The 22,208-nt window shown below is 38.2% G+C and overlaps 2 protein-coding genes across 2 annotated transcripts in view; both read left to right on the top strand.

Moving 5' to 3' along the window:
• Window positions 1–181: 181 nt before the first annotated feature.
• On the top strand, window positions 182–16,956 carry ATP6V0A2 (ATPase H+ transporting V0 subunit a2). Its single transcript, XM_035564949.2, has 20 exons — window positions 182–407; window positions 1,513–1,591; window positions 3,009–3,106; window positions 3,676–3,813; window positions 4,342–4,442; window positions 5,171–5,297; window positions 6,392–6,474; window positions 6,835–6,928; window positions 7,258–7,470; window positions 7,896–8,046; window positions 8,827–8,966; window positions 9,942–10,099; window positions 11,578–11,668; window positions 11,969–12,087; window positions 12,550–12,760; window positions 13,292–13,411; window positions 13,720–13,839; window positions 15,044–15,161; window positions 15,764–15,935; window positions 16,840–16,956. Exons 1-20 carry the CDS (start codon window positions 291–293, stop codon window positions 16,940–16,942), a joined length of 2,553 nt encoding a protein of 850 aa, XP_035420842.1. The 5' UTR covers window positions 182–290; the 3' UTR covers window positions 16,943–16,956.
• A 1,355-nt stretch (window positions 16,957–18,311) lies between these two features.
• Window positions 18,312–22,208, top strand: part of DNAH10 (dynein axonemal heavy chain 10) — a 57,666-nt gene continuing 53,769 nt past the window's right edge. The window contains 4 exon segments of the mRNA XM_050714284.1: window positions 18,312–18,543; window positions 19,603–19,748; window positions 20,553–20,658; window positions 22,010–22,126. Of these exon segments, the coding sequence (XP_050570241.1) occupies window positions 18,312–18,543; window positions 19,603–19,748; window positions 20,553–20,658; window positions 22,010–22,126 (601 nt within the window).

Genomic DNA, 22,208 nt, shown 5'->3' with positions numbered 1-22,208 from the left:
GCTTTTCTTGCGGTTATTAACCACTGTACCGCCGCAGGCACGTTCCCCTGACTCAGACGGGCCCCTTACCACCCTCAGGCCTTTATTTTCTCCTTTCCACTCCCTCCACGTGGACCCCCTTGGCTCCCCCCCCCAGGCCCCGCCTTTCCCCGCTCGGTCCCCGCGGGGCCCTGCCCCCGGAAACAGCCGGGCCGGGCCGGGATGGCCGCCGCAGCGCCGGGCGGAGCCGGGCCCCGCTGAGCTCCCCCCGGGTTCCCCCCCCGGAGCCCCTTCCCGAGCCGGGCCCCGCCATGGGCTCGCTGTTCCGCGGCGAGCCGCTGTGCCTGGCGCAGCTCTTCCTGCAGAGCGGCTCGGCCTACGAGTGCCTCAGCGAGGTGGGCGAGCGCGGCCTGGCCGAGTTCCGAGACGTGAGTAGCGGTGTGGAAACAGCCCCCCGGTGCCCCCGGCTGGGCGGCGGGTGCGGGCCTGGCTCCGCGGGGCGGGGAGGGAGGGCCGTGGAAAGGTAGCGCGGGGCCGCGGCCTTCCTGAGGCTCAGGGGAGGGCCCGATCCCACCCCTCACACGGGCGGTGAAACCTCTGGGTTTTGTGGAGCATCCTGTGGAGAGCCTGCTACGCGCCTGAAGCCACCCTGACTTCGGTCTGTAGGTGCACAGCCAGATGTGCCCACCCCGCTGGCAAACTGATGGAAACATCTCAGTTCTACAAGCTTATTCCTTCACCATCACACACTGCCGGTTTGTAAAGTGCGTCTGCTCCCAGAGCAGCAGTTCACCTTGAAGGAAACCAAGTGCCTCACTAATAGAAGATGGGTTGGGCAATAATTAACTTTGTTTGTGCGTTGTCTCATCGTAATTATATGATCTTTGCTTGCTGACGGAGACTTTGGAATTTCTCTTAGGTATTCTTCATAAATATAGGTTATAAAATCGTAGCAAGGAAAACTGGGAAAACTTAAATAAAAATAACAGCTGGTTAGCAAATACCGCAGGTAGGAGGATCCTGTAAGAATCATTACACGGGTATTGTGTTTAAAGGCCACAGATGCCATTTCAAGTAGTCCTGATTTTAAAGTTGAACATGTAGCCAGAGACAATGCACGCTCATGGAGAAGTGTGGAAAAAGATCTCGTCAAAGCTTAACATTTCAAATAGAATTTATGGAAAAGTATAGCAAAAAAATGTTTATAGATAGGTTCACGTTTATTAATTTGAAGTCTTTAAGCAGTACTTTAAAACTGTAGGAATAATATGGGGGTGGTTTCTCCAGTAGACTTGAGTTAGTTTGTTATCAGTGTCTTTCATTCTTTTTACTCAAATCATTCTGTTTTAGTAAAACCTTGCTATTTGAAGACTTCTGTCTTTTTAAAAATAGCTTCCTAGCTGAAAAGCAGTTTGTAGAAAGAGTGCACGTACGGTACATGCAAAACTGGCTCCATGAAATCAGAGAAATAACTATGTTTTTTAGGGGTATTTTTTTGTTTCATTACCTAATAAATGTTTTATCCTCCTTCAGCTCAACCCAAACGTAAGTGTATTTCAGAGAAAATTTGTGAATGAAGTAAAGAAATGTGAAGAAATGGAAAGAATACTTGGTGAGCTTTATTTTCATACCTATTTTCATCTCATCTGCGGCTTTATTAAAATTCACTTTGCAAGAGGAACTACAGTGGAGGTTTCAGCTAGAGCTTTTCTTGTTTTTTCCCAGTGTTGCACCATTTTAACGTTTTGGAATCTTACAAATTTTTCCTATCTGTGAAAAAATAAAATACATGTACTCAAGTACGTAGCCTGCAGCTCTTTGGAGCTGGAGATGGCTTATTTGACTGCAGTACTGAATTGGGTCAGAACATACAAGTATGTTCCTTAATCTGCATTCATACGCTGTGTCAGCTTTGAGCGTATCACATGATTGTTTAGGTTGGAAGGGACCTCGTAGTCCCATCTCCTGCTCTAGCAGAGTGAGCTAGAGCCCATTGTCCAGGGCTCTGTTCAGTGAGGTTTCGAATACATCTACAGGTAGAGACTGTAGGGCCTCTGGGCAGCCTGTTCCAATATTTTACCACTACCCGTTTCTTAGTTTTGTAGGTGTAAAATTTACATATGGTCCAACGCGTGTGTTAAATATATCCATGTTTTTTTTTTTTTAAGCGTAGAAGTGAAGAAGAGTTGTTAATGCCTTGCTGATAAACAGTTGAGACCATTTCTGTATTGACTGCTTAAAATACTGCTTGGACCATGGAAACGTTACTCTAGATATTCCCTTGACTTATAAAATAAACCCAATTTCTCATGTAATGCAACTCAGTGCTGTTGAACTTCCAAGTAGTCTCCAAAACATTTTAAGTTACTAATAATTGTTTTCACATGATAGTCAAGGAATAGAGAAAGGACATGAAGAGCGTTACAGCCAAGATGCAGATAACTTCAGTATACCCAGAGGAAAAGCTGCTGTTGAAGGATTCTTTTATTGGAATCTCTTATCAGAGCCACGTGCTGGTCATGCCAAACATCCCAGTAGCTATCGTGGCAATCTCACCGCCCAGCATGAGTTGCATGCGTTGTCAGGGTTTCTTAAGCCTCCTTGTTTGAACACCTTTTATTCCAAACATGGATTGTTGAGCAGCACATCAGTTTTTGGCGGATGGCATTAGGAGCAGAAAGTAGCAACAAAAACATATTATAAAAAGTCAAAAGCTTCGTAAAAAGTGCTTGTGGTTGGAAAGTTTCAGTCTGTGGTCTCTGAAGATAGTTTACTTCTGCAAGCGTCCAAGGGAGCAATGCTGTCTGTCTTGTATTGCTAGCACTTCATAAGCCGCTCTTTTTCTCCATGGAGCACTAATCTTTACCCTTTCTTTGTGTTCATTTTGAAGACTCTTTGTGTATTGTTGCCAAAATAAATTAATAAAATAATTAGGGCTTGATGCTGCAGTGTGATCAGTGCCCTCAATAAGAGCTGAAGATCAACTGTGCAATTTTCAGTTTCATTTCCGATTTTTTTTTTTTCTCCAGGGTATTTAGTACAAGAAATTAAAAAGGCGGATATTCCTCTTCCTGAAGGAGATGTTGCTCCTCCTGCGCCCTTGCTGAAACACATTTTAGAAATCCAGGTAATTTTTTCACACTCCAGATGCCCAAACTGTTTTCAGTTTAAAATATAAATAAAAAAATAAATAAAAATAAACATTTCAAAAAAATTAAAATAAACAAACATAGTAAAAAATAAATAAATAAATAAACATCCATGTTTTCCAGGGTGTGTGAGAATTTTATATGCCCAAGGCTCTGTTTTCCCATGTTGGTTGTGTAATGAAACACGGTGCTCTTTTCTGTGAGTGCTTATAATTTTGAATGGCATTCTGTTCTGCTCTAATTCTATCGATAGAATAGGTAGCTGTCTCACCCTCACATTCCAAGTTCTAATTCCAAGTCTGCCTTACTTAGCTCAGACACAAATTAGGGTTGTAACAACAGACTTAATGGATGCTAGTGGAGGATCAAGCATACTCAATACAAAGCAATCTTTGGCAGGCTGAGGAAGAAAATCTATGGAGCTTAAGTTAATTAAGAAATAGAAAAGTTCCTGTTGTTAAGCCAAATTAACTTGCTTAAAATTCATCCTCCCCCAGTTTCCAAAACGGTGTAACTGATTCTGTATCGTTTTTATTTCATGTAACAGGAACAGCTGCAGAAGCTGGAAACAGAATTGAGGGAAGTAAATAAAAACAAAGAAAAGCTGAGGAAAAATCTGCTTGAACTGACAGAATACACGTGCATGTTGGATGTCACACAAACGTTTGTCAGGAGAACAGCAGAGGTACTACTTGTGGTGTTTGACTAGAATTGTGTCATGTGATGGTTCTGTTGCGTGCTGTTAGTGCTTCTAGTTAAGTGCACGACTTCCTGTTGGGCTTTACAGCACCATATGTTGTTTGTTTGTGCTCGGTACCTAGAGAACCTGGCTCACAACTGCTTGTGCTGTATGTACACGCATTAGGCATATACACAGCAAAACGCAGCCCTGAAACTTAGGAGCTTTGTGATTTCTCTGTTGATTCATCTGAATGTTACTGCTGATGTCAGCAGAAGATGAAGTCATATTTGTCTTATTTTGATGTGTAAATTGTGCTGAGAAATTTATCACGTAACCTTTGCAACAGTGACTATAATTGCTGAGTGACTCACTTGAGATCCCAAGATATCTCTGTTGTCTGAATCGAGTGCAGGAAATGCTTTTGTATTTTCACTGAAAGAATTTACTTAATTAGCTTTTCCTCTATAGAATAATAAATGAACCGAAATATTTTTTCTGAATGCTGTGAATGATATTTCTTTTATTTCCTAGTATGAATCCCATTTACACATGAATTATGAAGAATTTCCATCTGTGGAAAACGAGCCATTTGTGGATTACAACTGTATGCATAGACTGGGTGCCAAGCTTGGGTAGGTATGGTTCAGCCGAGGTATGCCAGGTTGTCGTGGTGTGCTGTTTCAAAACTGCTGGATGAGCTGCTGTAAATAACAGGCTAGTTTCTCAAGATGAGATGTTGTGTGACTGCAGTGATTTAAGATGAGCCAAACCATTTTAGACCGGGTGTCCCAAATGCATCTCTGAAACAAAACTGGATTCTTTAAAGGGATAAGTAGGACTGCACCAAGTATACTGTCATAAAGCTTTCGTCAGACCAAGTATGTGTGTTTAGAGCATTTAAGATTTTCCTTAATTTTGGTACTTTCTTCTACTGTTCAAACTTTTTTTTTTAGGATAAACACACAGTTTTTCAATGAGCTGTCTGAGTCAATCGTAAATGTAACATTATTAACAGTATTGCCTACTTGTCTTTAAAATGGTATATGGAAACAGCTCCCTGCAATGTCATTTTTAGAGTGCCTTACTGAATAAAAAATTAAGAACCTTACTACTGCAGAAAGAAATTACATTAAATATTCTAGTTGTTTGTTCAGACCTATAATCCATCTGTTTTCCAAATAGAAATTGTATCTTTATTTTATATACCAGTTAGTTCCTATATAGGGTGTGGTGTTTCCTTCTCTGGAGTTGCTGGAAGTGAAATTCTTGTGACTGTGATCTGGAGAGATGATATGTTCTGAGATTTTACTTCATGGATTTTGACTTACTTTTCAAATGTGTTTTTTTCTTTTTTTCATAGATTTATATCTGGGTTAGTTCGTCGAGCAAAAGTTGAAGCGTTTGAAAAAATGCTGTGGAGAGTCTGTAAAGGATACACTATTCTTACGTATGCAGAGTTGGATGAATGTCTGGAAGATCCAGATACCGTGAGTAAACATTGTAACTATTGGTTTATTTTGTTTGTACTCTTCATATGACCTGAAAGAATTGCTGCTCAGGTCTGCAGTGAATGTAAACAATTTCCTAGAGCCTTTGGAGAGAAAATCACTTTCAAATATTATAACTGGCAACTTCAAAATTAGAGGTCTCAATTCCATCATAACACTAGGAATGGTTCAGCTTGATGCGTGCAGAATCACAGAATATCCCAAGTTGTAACGGACCCACAAGGATGATTGAGTCCAACTCTGGGCTCCACACAACACTACCTAAAAATTAGACTACGTGTCTGAAAGTGTTGTCCAAACACTTCTCGAACTCCAGCAGGTTTGATGCTGTGACTGCATCAGACTGTGCCTGGGAGCCTGTCCCAGTGCCCGACCACCCTATGGGTGCAGAACCTTTCTCTAACGCCCAGCCTGACCCTCCCCTGTCCCAGCTCCATGCCGTTCCCTCGGGTCCTGTCGCTGTCCCCAGAGAGCAGAGCTCAGCGCCTGCCCCGCTCCCTTTGTGAGGAAGCTGCAGGCCGCCATGAGGCCTCCCTCAGCCTTCTGTCCTTCCAGCTGAACAAACCAAGTGACCTCGGCTACTCCTCATATGTCTTGTCCTTTATTGCAGAACTTTATTGTGGAATAATTGTGTCTTTGGCTACCTTGATCAAAATGCGTGGCATAGATGGCTGCTTGGATATTTATTAACCAGGTCTATACAGGCCATTACCTTTTAATAACCCTTTTATTTGTTCATTCAGTAGTTAAGGAAATATGTCTGGAATATAGTCAGTCTTCTGTGAAGATCTTTCTCTAAACTTACAAATTCCCTTTGTAAATTAGCAGCTATGGCTGTCCAATATTAATTTAAACTTTACTTTGATTTTTTTGATTTTTTTGTTACTAAAAATATCCTTTGAAATATTGGTACACTTGAATTTTATTTTTTGTTCTTAACTAAAATGGTGGAATGTTAATACTACTAACACTTTTCTAATTACACAGTAAAATAACAAATTTGAATATGTACAGCATAGGAGAGTTGTCTGTTAAAAATAAACTTTATCAACTTATCCTTTTTTTTTTTCCAGGGTGAAACCACAAAATGGTTTGTGTTTTTAGTGTCCTATTGGGGTGAACAAATTGGCCAGAAAGTTAAGAAGATTTGTGACTGGTAAGAAGCAAATTTTATATATATATATATCATTTTTTTATGTCTGGACTATTTTTTTCTTTGTTTTCCCCCTCGTCCCGTTCCTTGGAAATGTTGATTTCGTGCAAGGTTTTGAAGTTAAATTTGTTTTTTTTTCCTAGCCTCTCAGTTGCATCTAGCTTTATAATTATCTCACGTACAAATAAATGTATGAGTCATTTTATCTGCAGTCTTTATTAAGTATTGGCAAAACAGTGACTGCCAGTTGAATCTGGTCCGTGGCTATTAGACAGCATGTTGCAGATTTGACTAGGGCCTGGGGCTGGCTGTGTTATTTTTCTTTAGGTTGGTTATTTAGTACAGACTTCTGTGTTTCTGTAGTTATCACTGTCATGTGTATCCCTATCCAAATACCATGGATGAGCGCACGGCAGTTGTTGAAGGACTAAACGTTCGTATTCAGGATCTTCGTACTGTGAGTAAATTGTAATAGTGTATTCCCTTTGCTGTAGTTACTGCACTATAGGAAATCATTTAATGTATCATAGTATTAAATACATTAATATATTTCTAAAATACTTGCAGCTTTGGATCTGAACTTGACCCTATGTAGTGTCCATGGTCTGGAGTTGCATGTATTTATTACACTTCACGGTAATTCCACTGCCTAAAACAATGCAGTGCTTATTGTGGCCTCCCACAAATGTAGTTCATCATTGAAGAAATACTCGGTGCTTTGCTGTTGTTAACATAATTGTTCCTGCGTTTTCAATGAAAGCTTTTTGTTTTTCTTCTTGGATGAAGGTGCTGCATAAAACCGAGGATTACTTACGCCAAGTTTTGTGTAAAGCATCTGAATCCATCTATACGTGGGTTATCCAAGTAAAGAAGATGAAAGCCATTTATCATGTACTCAACTTGTGCAGTTTTGATGTCACAAATAAATGTTTGATTGCTGAGGTTTGGTGTCCAGTGGCTGATCTGCAAAACTTGCGCCATGCGTTGGAGGAAGGTTCAGTAAGTCAGCTGAATGCTCACGGATGTTAGAACTTCTGTCTTCAACTACCTATACACATAAGGAAAGAAAATATTTAAAATAGGGTGAAAGTCAGTCACAGGCAGGTCTCGGTCTCTGTGTACTCATATTAAACAATTTCTTTATGGACAGAGTCTTTTTAAAAAGTTTTTAATAAGGAAATTATTAAAATTTGTTATTTCCTGTGAAGTAAGGATTAGAACACTGTATGTTAGTGCTTTTAGAGGAACAGATTAATATAATTTTTATTTTTTAAAGGCACAAAGGGATAAACATTAAATTTGAGGGTTACTTCAGGCATGTTTCAAGATCAGTGAAACTGTCGATAGAGAAAATATTTTCACTTTGATTAAATTGTCAACTGAGTTTTCATATAAACGTATCTTCTCTTTCTGTCTGGAATTAGAGGAAGAGTGGAGCCACAATTTCTTCATTCATGAATACCATCCCAACAACACAACCCCCTCCAACTCTGATACGTACCAATAAATTCACTTCAGGGTTCCAAAATATCGTTGATGCTTATGGAGTTGGAAACTATGGGGAAGTTAATCCAGGTTGGTCCTCCAAAATCTGAACTGTGAGCTGTGCTGCCATTATTCCTTGCCTTGTAAGGCTCTGCGTTTAAATACCTTGCTAAATTAGCCACCAGTGATGGCAAAACAGTGACAACCGTACTGATTATTAGTAGCTGTTTTAAAACTTCAGCAGCTCATCAAAAGTACAAATGGTGTTCCAAGCAGTAAGATGGGATTTAATTTTAGTGCGTTATTTCAGCGTTAAAACAGCAGTAGCAATTGCATATTGTTTCTTTATATGCTTTACCTTGGGTAAGAAAAATATTTAGGGAAAAGAAGAAAACTTGGTAATGGCTACTGTTCTTGCTCAAGTGTGAAGCTCATCACTTGAAAAAATCCTGCTTGTTGTATAGCCCAGTTAGTTTAATATCTTCATGTATTTTTATAGCTATCTTGAGTATGAGAGTATCATGTCACGCTGTACAGGAGAACGTAAGGTATACTACAGAGTCAAAGTAACTGGAAAATAACTTTTATTTCCTGGGTTCATATTATTATCCTTAGAATTGTCATGTCAGCTGATGCTCAGCTGTGGAGTTGTCACTGCTAAAGGGTGTCATATATATAGATAAGCAAGCTTTAAACTGAATTACATTTATAGCGTGGGTGAGATGTCTGTTAGCATGGGGTGAAATGTCTTTCAACCTTAAAGCTGAACAAATCGAGAGGTTAAAAATACTTTAATTGCTCACACATAATTCAGATACCACCATCATCTATTGTGCTATGTGCCTGAAGTCTGTTACGTTGCCATTTCAGCTCTCTATACCATCATCACTTTTCCCTTCTTGTTTGCTGTTATGTTTGGAGACTTTGGGCATGGTCTGCTGATGTTCATCTTTGCACTCCTGACAATACTGTATGAAAACCATCCTAGGCTACAAAGATCGCAGGATGAGGTAAAGAAAATTATAAATAACTTAACCTCCACCAGCAAGATAGTTTCAATTGGATAGTTACTGCGTTTCTGGAAAGTAATATTTTTTGTGCATGTATTAGACAGTTTTTTCTTTGTTTTAGGATTTTCCATGTTTAAAATTACCATATTTTTCAAGGTTAATGCTTGTTAAGATTAACAATGCTTGTTAAGATTAATCTTAACAAACTATATTTTTATTTGAGAGAGGGGGCTTGTCTTTCCTTCTGCTAAGTCTTCTTAGCGATGCGTGAATTTTACAGAATGTGGTTACAGTGACTAACCTGAGGAGAAAATGGCTTTTCAAATTCTACCTTCTTTTATTGTTTCTGAAAACGAGTTGTAGTTTGAAATTCATAAAACTTAATTTTATCTAATCTTTTAATGACATAGGCTTGGAAAGCAGGAACACTTGCATGTCTTATTAAAATTATATTTAATTAAAATTAACTTCATTTCTTGAAAAACAGTTCAGGGGAAGAAATGTGTCTTACAAAGACTATTCAGTAGTGTAAGGATATCAGTGGGAAAAGCCTCAGTTTGTGTCATGGGAGCTTGCATGGGGAGTTCAAATCTATGCATTCACCTTAAACCAAAGTTGTAAACCAAAGTTGTCTTTCTGAATATACTTGCCGCTAGCTCTATGTCCTAATGCAGCCTTTGCATATAAATCGCTTGGCATAAAGTTGCAAATGTGGAGAGATGAATCTCAGGCATTTAGTGACTGGTATTTGCAAATTGCATGTTTGCATGCTTAAGGAAAAGGTCTTTGTTCCATTTTGATTGATCTTGGGTTTCCTCGTACTATTTATAGGCTATTTGTAAGAATTTTTAGTTTTTAGAAGTTTTGTGAGGCGAAAAATGTTTCTGTTAGAAAAGTGTAGATATTCATGTATTATTCATATAGCAGATGATGAATGATGTTTTCTTTTTTCTTTTTTTTTTTAAATACTTACAGATAATGAAAATGTTATATGAAGGCCGATACGTTATTTTATTGATGGGTTTGTTTTCTGTATACACTGGACTGATTTATAATGATTGTTTTTCAAAGTCATTAAATATATTTGGTTCCGGATGGAATGTTTCAGCAATGTTTGAGCAGAAGGTTTGGCGGTGAGTAGCATGCCTTCATTTGCTGTATAATTAAAGCAAATCTACTTCCTGCAACAGTTTAACCCTTTGGCTCTTTAGCTGTCCTTTTATAGAGAGTAGTAATGAAATCTGGCAAAATCTAGTTAAAGTATCAAATGCTAGTGAGCTAAGCACTAAGTTTCTTCTAAAGTTTCATCTACTCTTAAAGCAGTAATAGTTATTCAAAAACAAAATGAAATTGCTTACTTAAATTGGAAAATCCACAGAGAACACAATTTCTTCCAAAACTGCTGTTGGAATTGGAATATGTATAATTCAGTCAGTCTGTCAGGTTAATCTCTCATTTACCAATGGTGCTTTACTGGGTTATCTTGCTGTCATGTTCTCAGTCACCGAGAACATTTTCTAGACTTTTATAATTAGATGTAGATGAAAATCAGACTCCTCGTGTACCAAATTTTGTTGCAGTACCCTCACGCTATCTATGCTAGCTAGGAACTTCTATTAAAAACTGCAGCTAGCATAATTATCTTATTGGTGGTAAGAGCTCACATGCATTAATTTTAGAGGCAATATTTCTTGGATTTATTCAGTCTCTAAAGCTCCTTAGAGGTGTTTGGCTTCTTGTGGTCGTCTTGAGATTAGTTCAGGATGTTTATTTACTGGTAGCCAGCAGTTTTCATTTAAACTGTTAAAAGTGTACGACTGTTCTGCTGTAACTAATTAAAACAGATAGAGCAAAGTTTTTGAGAGAAATTGAAAATACAGGGCAAGTTTTGGAGAAACTTGTCCCAAAATACGGTTCTGGAATTAGCCAAGAAGCATTGGTATCTACTGTAAAGGTACTAACAATGACATAAATTAATTACCTAGCAAATATTAGTCTATGCACAGCCTTTCTTGATAGCGCAAAAAAAAAAAGGCTGTGAAAAAGTAGGTCTGAATCACATAAATTGGGATAACCTTATTATTTTAGGGTGTTAAGGCCTTTTGGTATTTAAATGTTCACAGCTTGCATTTCAAAAACAGGAAGCGGCTTAAAGTAGAGTCAAAACTACCAACTTTGGTTCAAATGTGAAAAGGTTGTGAGTAATTTGTTAATTAAAGAGAGTTTGAAGTTATAGTGGAAACTATACCTTATTTTTCCCTTTTACATTTGAATATTTAGTCCTTTGAGTGGTTGTTAGTGAATTTTATGTAAAAGCAAATTGGGAGCTTTTACAATGAAGCTTTATTCTAGGGGAATGTGGAATTAAAAAATCTAGAAACTTTCCTTTCAAAGACAGTGAACTAAGCACAGATTCAGAGCCTAGATTTTTGTTGTTATTTTTACGGGCCGGGTCCTTTGTACTTAGAAGTTGCTTTATCCATTTATAGGCTGAATCTGGGTGAATGTTTTTGTAATGGAAAACAGGGGTAGTGTCCTGCAGAATGCAAACTATATATTGCCACAATGTTTAAACCATGTTAGATCTGATTGTGATTTTCTTTCTCTGCAGTCTTGAGGATCTGAAGTCTAATCAATTTTTGACGCTGGATCCAAATGTTACTGGGGTATACAACGGAGCTTATCCCTTTGGAATCGATCCGGTTAGTTTTATTCTTTTAAATTCTCCTTTGTGATGATCACTCATCTTTAAATTAGACTTTGGTATGTGTATTAGGAAGATAAACAGATTTTTTTTTTCCCATAGTATGTTTTTTCTCTCAATTCAAAAAGCTTGTTCATTTATGAATCAAAGAAAGATTTAACTATTTTCACAAAACTCAGACTTCAGTTGTGATTTCATTTTGAGGTAGAATTCTGGTGTCCTAATAGAAAAAGAATACAGTTTTATTCCTTCTATTACATTGTTCTGAAATGTGTATTTTGTCTCATTTCTTCCTCAGATCTGGAATTTGGCAAGCAACCGTCTCAGTTTTTTAAATTCTTTCAAAATGAAAATGTCTGTGATTTTTGGAGTAGCTCACATGACGTTTGGAGTTGTATTGGGGGTATTTAACCACTTGTAAGTACAAGAAGTTAAGATAATATAATTCAAGACTTGACAAAAAGTATGTAATGATAATAACAGTTAATGTGGTAAGAGAAGTGATGATTTATTATTATTATTATTATTTTTAAAAACAGGATAATAGTAATTATATTAAGACAGTAGCAGGGAGATTTCCTTTCACATAAATTAGGTAATGGGTCAGTATTATGCCAAAAAATCTGAAGCGACTGATAAATATGGTATTTTATTTTACTTTCTGTTAAATACAAATACATGCTTCATATGGTCATGATTTCCACTGAAATACCTGGTTAAAACTTTACTGAATACGAAGAAATCATTTTTTTAATTCTAATTTTAGTCCTACTCTATAAAAGCGCAACCACTGTTCTGTTTCATTGAAATCATGTTTGGGCCCCATACTTATCTTGATCTTTCTTGGTAAAACTTTTTTTTTCCATTTTTATCTTTCAGACATTTCAAGAAGAAGTACAATATTTATTTAGTTTTTATTCCTGAACTTTTATTCATGATGTGCATCTTTGGCTACCTTGTGTTTATGATCTTCTTTAAGTGGTTAGCATACTCTGCAGAGGACTCTACATCTGCTCCTAGCATTCTGATTGAGTTTATTAACATGTTCCTGTTTCCTGGTGGTGAAACAGATGTCTTTTATACTGGGCAGGTTAGTAAAGTTCTTGCAAGCTTCTGATGATCCTGTGTCCCCTGTTCAGTTAACTGCTTTACAAGTGATGTTCCCCTACGAAGGGGAATGTATCAGATGAAGGGGAAAATGAATAAACAGTACCATTAAATAATAGTTTCATTCTTTAATTTTAAGATTTTATGTAGTGCTTGTAAAAATATGTTTCTAGAACAAAGTCACCCAGTTTAGAGTTGAGGTTAGAGAACAGAGCCATATTCTTGTGATTTTGATTCTTTCCTGTGTACTGTAAATAATCTTAGTACACTGTGCATCAGTCATGTATTAACTTAGAACCAAGTCCTGAAGGTGCTGCGTACCTATAACCCCATTTAAGGGCCTGATTAAGTAAATACTTGCATGGATTTTCAATTTGGAGCACATGCCCACTGAAATCAGTAGTATTTTTCTTGTATTTTGCTCAAAGAGGTTTTTAAAGGAAAATGGGAAGGCTTTTACTAACTTTGATTTTGGAACCTGATCTCATTTTCTTTCTTTCCTACTTATGAACAGGTTGGTCTACAGAGGTTTTTACTGAGTCTTGCTTTTCTTTCTGTTCCCGTAATGCTTTTTGGAAAACCACTTTATTTATATTGGTTGCACAGTGGAAGACGAGGCATTAGAACGTACAGGGTGAGTATTGAGATACGTTTAGATATTTCTTCAGTATAGAAAAATTCAGCTAGTATTATTGCATACAGAATAATGTCCATAACTAGATGCTTCTACAAGTGGAACATTTTCATCTGTAATGTATGATAATGTTTTGTTCCTCTACACTCTGGTCATTTTTGCCTTTGGGAATGTTCTTTGGGAAACTTCTTTGGGAAGTTCTTGCAACTTCTTTAAACAAATTTTAACTTTGAGAGTCCACTCTCAAAATCCATTTTAAAACTGAGAGTCCACTTAGCAAACAGACATGATACATTTCAATTTTGCAGAGTGGCTACAAGCTAATTCGAAAAGAGAGTGAAGAAGAACTCTCTCTGCTGCGATCTCATGATGTGGAAGAAGGAAACAGTCATTCAGACAGTGGGCACAGAGAGGGGGATGAAGAGGAGGTAACTATCGTATTGAATTTCTAATTAGTATGTCCTTGAAAGAAAATTAGAAGTTGATAATCAAGAAGATAGTTTGTGTGCTGAGTCCATGGAAGTTTCTAAGAATATCGGCCGAGCCTTTACAAAGACCTTGATGCATGAATGCAATTCATGTATTTTCATTTGTTGCTATTTTATCATTATTTGTTGGTATGTTCAGATTGTGGTACAGCAAACCATATCTATCTGTAGTGGAGAACATGAGGAGGGCTTTATTTGAATCAGACTACTGTTTTTTTTTTTGAATTGAAGAAGCGGTATAAATTTTTTTTTTCCTGCATGCTTTTATGGATCCTTAACATTAAGGAAAGAAGATGACTGTGCAATTTCCTGTTAATTAACCTTGACTTTTCACCTAGAGAAAACTTTTTATAGTTGAATATTAGATGTGACAAAGCTTATTTCTAATGGGGGTTTGGAGATGTTAAATTGAATTCCTAGTCCTAGCTATTATTGCTATCTACTTCGGTCAAATCTTTAAAAGTATTTACTGTTTCCACTGATTTCATGTAGATTTAAAGCCAGGAAACTGCTTCAGTTTCCCAGTGTGTGGTCTATGTATAGTGGTTACTTCTCTGGGGGCAGTAGAATTTTGCTTGCTACGTGTAGAAAATAGAAGAATTGTTTGCTTAAATAAAATGTCATAGTTTCTTGCAAAGTAGTTGAAACTTGCAGTGGTGTTAGGCTTGGTGCTCTATTAGCAACAAGCACGTGCATTTAGATTTTACGTTATTAATGTAATTGTTTCTCTGTCACTCGTATTACTAATAATTAACCCTGGTTTTAACGATTCAAAAACTGACATTATAAACTTGCAATATCAATAGAACAGGAATTGGAGATGTGGTTGGTTTTACTACCTTTATAGTTCAAGTATTAGATCATATTCCTTGCGGAAAAAATAAATTTGCATACATCTTTATCTGTCCACAAAATAATTGGGGAAACTAACGAGAAAACTATAGCATCTGATTTTTTGTGGTGGTTGTTGTCCTGTAATAAGGATTTTAAATGTGCCAGTGGCTTTTTTTTAATTTGATATGAAGTCAGTGTATTATCCCTTAATGGCTTTTCTGTATAATAAGATTTACAGATGAATGTTTTTGTTTTTTTTCATGCCGTGCTATGTTGCTCAAATGAATACAAATATATTTTCATATTTTAGTTTAATTTTGCAGATGTTTTTATGAATCAAGCAATTCATACCATTGAATACTGTCTCGGATGCATTTCTAATACAGCCTCATATCTGAGACTCTGGGCATTAAGTCTTGCTCATGCACGTAAGTGTTTTTGTCGTTTTTTGGTTGATTTTAAATCTGTTTTGATTTTTAATGCCAGGTAGGGGGGGGCTGGCCTGTTGAAGTGATACTACTATGAAATTATCTTTTACTTAATTAAAAAAAACAAACTATTTAAACTAATAACTATCTATGGAAAGCCCCAAAACTAAAATTGTAACTTACTGTTTGAAACCTAGTAACATTTTTCATTGACTGTTCTTGGCTGTGTGAAGGTTGATTTATCTGGGTACAATGTTACATAATATTGTATCAGCATCCACAGTACCATTTTTTACTTTCCATTAATTGACCAGTTTGACAGGTATTTACGACTTGCTGAAGTCTTACTATCATAGTGGAAAATGTTGCCAACAGTAGAGCTTATTTTGAAACTCAGATGTACCTTTAAGCATTTCCTGAAGGAAAAGGAAAAAAAAAAATGGGGTAGTGTAGGGGATTGCTTGTAGTTCCCATATTCAGCAAATCTGTAATCCTGGTTAAGCTACAGTACAGGTCAGGTACGTTAGCTCACTTGGTGGATGTGTGCGGTATCAACATGAATTATGAAAGTTTTTTTTTTTTTTTTTTTTTTTTTTTTTCAGAATTATCAGAAGTTCTTTGGCAAATGGTGATGAGAGTGGGTCTTCGTGTGGATACAACATACGGTGTCTTACTGCTAGTCCCCGTTCTAGCCTTTTTTGCCGTGCTAACAGTTTTTATTCTTTTGGTAATGGAGGGGCTTTCTGCTTTTCTCCATGCTATACGACTTCACTGGTAAGTTTTAACTCACCATTTTATAATTACTTCACTATACTGTATACTGGCTTCTTCAGCGGAATTTTTATTTCAAAATATTAGGTGACTTTTTAATGAGTGTAAAGTTTAATAGTCTGATGTTATTTTAATAGATTTTATCTAATTGCATCAAATAAATGGCTTGTTAGTTGAATGTGAATATTCCTCTGGAATATTTTCAGTGCAAATACTATATCCGCTTATGATGTATATTGACCTCTACCACATTGAATTGATTATTATGCGAACTATGACCGAGGACATTTGATTTATAGTATTTTAGCTTTTCATACTGTAGAATATTAGTCACTTTGATAAACGTTTTTAATTTCCATCTGGCTATATCACTGAATGGCTCCAGTCTGTTTTATTTATTTGGCTCAACAGAACGTTATATTAGTGAGCAAAACTTGATAAAGTGGGACTGTCCACCCTTAAATATTTTAATCCTTTTTAGTCTTAACATCAGGAGCTCTGCATGTTAGAGTGGATTCCGGTACTTAATTTGAAACTTGATAAAATTTACAATGTAAGAAAAGACAGACACTTAGAATCTAAACACATGATACAGAGCTATTTGCATTGCTAAGTATTGTCATCATGATACTGTAGATTTGCAAAACAATTAACTGCAGTTAACTCAAAAATTAATAAGACAGAAGTGAGATATGAGCCATAACAGCAGAATGTCTGGATCTTTGAGTCTCTTGAGAAACATCAAATTTGCCTGTGATTGTGATAGGAAGGTTAAGCAGCTGCACAGAAAGCGTAAGTGATGGGATTAGGATTGGTTTCGTTTGGTTTCTTGTGTTGTACAGTTCTGTCGTTTGACAATCAGTCATTTTGGATTAATATCCAGATTCTGTTTTTTATCTTGTTTCAGGGTGGAATTTCAGAACAAATTCTACACTGGTGGAGGATACAAGTTTACGCCCTTCTCTTTTAAGCACATTTCTTTACATTTTAATAAAGATGATATGGCATAGTTTGGTTGCTGTCAGCAGAAGTGTTTGGGATTGTCTGTTCTAGTAGGACAGTGTTTTTCACTGAATGCCTTATAATGCAGCCAAATAATTTTGTAATATATACCTCCCATAGAACTACGTAACAAATTTGGAGCATCTTGGAAAGTATAGGTATAAACTGTACATTTTTCTTGATAAACTAATGTTGTAAATTAATTTTATTCTTAAAAAAAGAAGTGTTACTGCTTGTCCTAAAACCAGTGTAGGCATTTTTTTTGTTAAAGCTGTTTATTTTCTTGACCAATTATTTCTAAGTTATCTGAAAGACTTTCATCATATTCAACATTCATTACTACTCATATAGTCATATACTTAAGCAAGCTACCATCTCATGTACTTTGGGAACAATTTAGCAATGCAACAGAAGCAACGTCTGTTTTCATTATTTCTTCCAAAAGGATAACAAAACATAATATAAACTTGTACATAGCAACACGACGTGCTCTTCTTTGGCCGTATTTAAAATTGCACTAAAAATGTTAACTTCATGTTCAGAGTTCTGCCCTGAATTACTACTTTATTTCAGAAACTACAGTCACATTTAATGTTACAGAAGGAGGCAGGGTTAGGTGTGGGGATTTGAAGTTACTTCTCTGTTGTGAAGAATTTTGTGATACCTGCTGGTCTGTAAAGAACCTGCAGTGATCTTGATGGGTAAAAGCCTCAGAAAAAATTTGCACTGTCTAGAAGTGTTTGTGCAATGGGGTGTCGTCATGTAGAAAGTTTCTACTCCTACGAATAAGTTTCTCACCAAGAATGAAGAATGGGTCTTAAAACAGGTGTGCTTATGTTTGGCTACCCCCTGACAGGAATGCCTGGTTTGTCTCATGCTGAACCAAAGCTGTTTTTACCCAGCTGGATGGGGGAAGGCTGCAAAGGGGTCCTTTTTTTTTTCTGTGTGTAACAGTGGGGATATTGCCATAACGCTTAACAGCTGTGAAAGGGAGATATTGCCATACTGTTTAATAACTGTGCCAGTTAAAATTTGCACTTATTTCATACTAATTCCGAATAAAAACGCTGTTTACGCTGTTCAGAGCCGGCCCTTACAATCCCTACGTAGCCATTTAGGGCCCTGGCCGTGCCTCACAGAGACCCCGCCGGGCGGCAGAGGCTGAGGTAAACGCGATCGGGAGGGAGCCGCGCGCGAGGCGGCCGTTGGGCGGGAAGGGGGCCGGGCGCGAGGCGGCCGTTGGGCGGGAACGGGGCTGCGCGTGAGGCGGCCGTTGGGCGTGAGGCGGCCGCTGGGCGGGTCGCGACCGTCGCTCCTCCCCGAGCCGTTACCGAGGCCACCGCTCAGCGTCGGGCGGCCGCCCGGGGCCTTGCCGCCATGAGTCTGAACGACGTGCGGGTGCGGTGGCTGCGGGACCGAGCGCTCGCGTCGCTGGGGCTGAGCGATCCGGCGCCTTTCGAGGAGCTGCTGAACCGCCACGGCGGTGAGGGGGCGCGGACCGTGCTGCGCTTCTTCAGCCGCGGTGCTGAGGATGATGAAGAGAAGAAAGCCGCGGGGGTGTTGCTGCTGCGGGTCGAGCGGCGCCCCCAGGAGACCAAGGAAGCAGCGGGTGAGGCTGCCCTGCTTGCCCGGCCTGCGGGACCCACCCCTGGGTACTGCCTAGTCCTGAAACCCTTCCTGCTGCCCTCTCTCTAGCTGTTTCTCCCTCTTTCAGGCCCCTACTTGTCCTGTTTGGAGTCCCAGTCCCTCTCCTTACCCCGTTCCCTGTCCCTCCATCCCTTGAGCTGTGCCCAGTTGATAACTCAAAAGCTTCTGAAAACAGTTACTTGCAGAAGCAAAGAGTCCTGCTCCGGTATTTTATATCCATAAAAGAATTTTGTTCTTACTGTGTAAAAAAGGACCATCAAAGTTAAGCATGAAGTCTGACGTGTGTATAAGTAGACTAAAGGAATGATGTGACCTAACTTTCCACTCTGCACCTCTCAATGGATGCAGCTACAACACTGCAAGTTAGTGCTTAAAGGCAGCAAGATGGGGAGAATTAATATTGCTTCATAATAATTATAGCACACAAAGAAGCGTGATCTTTCCAGTTGGGGATGCAACTATGCTTCTTCCACCTTTTAAGTGTCTAGAAACCTGTGCTGAAAGGGGAAGGAGACAAGGCGCAACATCTGAAAGACAGGAAAAATAACATTTGAAATTCTTGAATGGCCCTGGAATTCACGTAGTTGTTTCTTGTGTTACAACGTCTTCACCTTTGCTTCTTGGGTGTGGCATTGCTACAGCCATTTTCACATCATAGATCAGTCACAAAAAAAACCTTAATTGTTTGAAGGTTCCTTTTGCAAAGTGCCTTCATCTTGGAATTTGTTAACCTACTTATTTTATACTAAAAAGTCAACAGTGCTGGAAAATGCTGATAAGGATGTTCTAGATAAAGCCCGATTACCTGTAGAATTTAGCATGGTCTCTTCTATGTTTGGATTCAGTCCTTCAGCAATAGTGCTGTCCTGTGGGAAAATGTATGGATGTCTGATTGTTGAAAGGTGGTGCTGTAGGGAGAAGAAAAAGCTCGGTTACTTAATTTTAGAAGAAAATTGGAAGGATCCATCTTACGTGCATGGAATACCTGTTCTTTAAGTGAGTTCTCTTGTGTTATTCTTAGACACGACTCAGAAAAGTAAGACATCTGATCCGGAACCCTCAGACACTAAAAGTGTGTCAGGTCATGTATCAACTCTCTCTAGTGTGTCTGAATTGAGTGAAGTAGAGCAAAGACTTGCAGCTGACAGCGTGGAACATGCACCCCATGTAAGTCTGTTGTATTCACTCTGTTCTTTTGGGGTATGAAGATGCTGGCTTTCTGATGCAAATATTTCAGTAAAACTGATCGGCTAATTAAGGAGGTACGATGCAGACCAAGGATTCAGAGCAGAACAGAACATTTTACAAGAACAGCAATCTTTATTGAAACCGCTGGCCTGTGGTGTCTGCCACAGCCTCTGAAATTGACTGATATTACAAAGGTAATTTACTTGGCAAAACTCTATGTTTTTAGTGAGGAAATGCGGTAGTGAGTTACTCAGCTACCACATTAGCTATTCCCAGGTTTGCTTGTAACAGAAAGGTTGGAGTTAGAATGATTGCTAGGTAAAGACACCACGGGAGGATCATGTAAGGGACAGTGAACAAAGGCTTTTGTACCTCAAGGCTTTTGCCTAATTAGACACTTGGGATGGAGTCTGGTGTTTATAACTAAACTTAGTTTATGACTGAGATGCAGTGGGAGGGGAGTAGGTGCTTGCACATTCTTAGGAAGGCTCTATGGGGGGCATTGAACTGTGGTCCATTTTTTTATGTTTCAAACACTGATGCTCTTGGTCCTGTTGGTCTGGAAATTAACATTGTTTACAAAGCTGATGCTTTTTACTGTTAGTTGAGTGATTTTTTTAAACTTTTTTTATGACACCTGTTTACTTGGACAGCAATGTGAAGATAATGTAGTTAAAGTAATGCTTCTGTTCCATTGCTCATAGAAGGCAAACATTGTCTTGCTGTTAGGAAACTTGGCAGCAAATAGTAACAGTCATTTTTCCTTTTTATTTCATGTTTCAGTTAACAGAACAGAAAGCTGACAAAGTGTATTTGTATGTGGCTCTTGATGAAATTCCTGAAGAATTTGTCTCAGATGTTAGTGTCTATTTTTTGAGAGACACCAAAGGTATTTGTCCTGAATAACTGCTGGCTCTGTGTTTCCAGACTTTTTATCAATTATAGAATCATTTAGGTTGGAAAAGACCTTCGAGATCATCAAATTCCATTGTTAACCTGACCTGCTGAGTCCCATCACTGTCCCTTAGCAACACATACATACATTTCTTAAATATTTCCAGGGATGGGGACTCCACCACTTCCCTGGCCAGCCTATTCCAATCCTTGACCACTCCCTCTGTGAAGAAATTCTTCCTAATATTCAATCTAACCTTCCCCTGGAGCAATTTGAGATCATTTCCTCATATTCTATAACTTGTGATCTGAGAAAAAGGGACTGACAACCTCCTCACTGCGACTTCCTTTCAAGGAGTTGTAGAGAGCAGTGAGGTCTCCCCTCAGCCTCCTTTTCTTCAGACTGAAGAACTCCTCTTCCCTCAACTCCTCCTCATAAACCTTGTTCTCCAGTCCCTTAAGAAGTAGTTCATACTGAGGAAAAGTGATAATGACTGGGATTTAGGATAGTGCCTATCCATTCCTAACTGAGTAGGAATGCTCTCAGAGTAGAGCCAGGAATCAAGAACACTTTTCATATTAAGTATTTGGAAAATTACATATCGTCCACATTTCGCCAGCAGGGATGAAGCTTTCAAGCTGGTCTCTGAGGAACTAATGAGATTTAGTTACTATAACTGCTAGAACTGTGTGAAGTGCGTTGAGAATGAGGAGCTGTATGTGAAAGGTGGACCATAAGGTGGTGATAAGTGCAACTGGGGTATCAAACCTCCTGGCCTGACTCAATTTTTGTTATACAATAGCAGCATGTGACATAGAGGTTCTATTCTGATAGTTCATACTTTTATCATAAAGCCAATGACAATAGCTACTGTTTCTGGTTACAGTCAGACTTCAGTATCTAGTTCCACTCCCACAGTAAACAACTTCTAAACTGAAACAAACAAGTATTTCCATGCCTATTTCCAGGAACAACCAGCCGTCTGTTAACTCTAACTTAGTGCCAGCCACTGATCCCAGTATACCTTTATGTGGATTCACTGAGCAGCAGCATGAGTGGTTTAAAGCTACAAAGTATTTTGTATGTGCCTATTACTTTCAGTTTTTCTAAAAACATGAAATTTGAGAAAAAAAAAAAATCAAAATCTGCAACATTAAAACCAGCAGCAGTTTTGAAAGCGGCTTGCATCAAGCCTAGTTTATTATTACCATGGCAGTTTGCTTTATTGGAGTTTTAACTTGTTATGGAAAAGAATTTATACAATTGTTTTAATAATTGTGTTCTGTACAATTATTAATTATTTAATTATTGTATTCTGTATGCTAATTGTTTGTACACTGTTTAGAAACAGTTACTGAACCTAATGACCTGACTGAAGCTAATGAAGTTCTTCCTAAAATGATAGAATTTGGTTTACTGACTGATGATACTCTTTTGATGCTAAAGAATGTCATCTCACAGGTAAATGTTTTACAGCTTTTATATGTGAAGTTTTCAGTTTTCCGTGAGTGATTTGCCTATTTAGTATTCTGCTGACCATGTAG

Source organism: Cygnus atratus, chromosome 17 (genome assembly GCF_013377495.2).
Source record: "Cygnus atratus isolate AKBS03 ecotype Queensland, Australia chromosome 17, CAtr_DNAZoo_HiC_assembly, whole genome shotgun sequence".
Lineage (NCBI taxonomy): Eukaryota > Metazoa > Chordata > Aves > Anseriformes > Anatidae > Cygnus > Cygnus atratus.
Note: the sequence above shows the minus strand (reverse complement) of the source record. Positions and strands in the feature narration are given on the sequence as shown.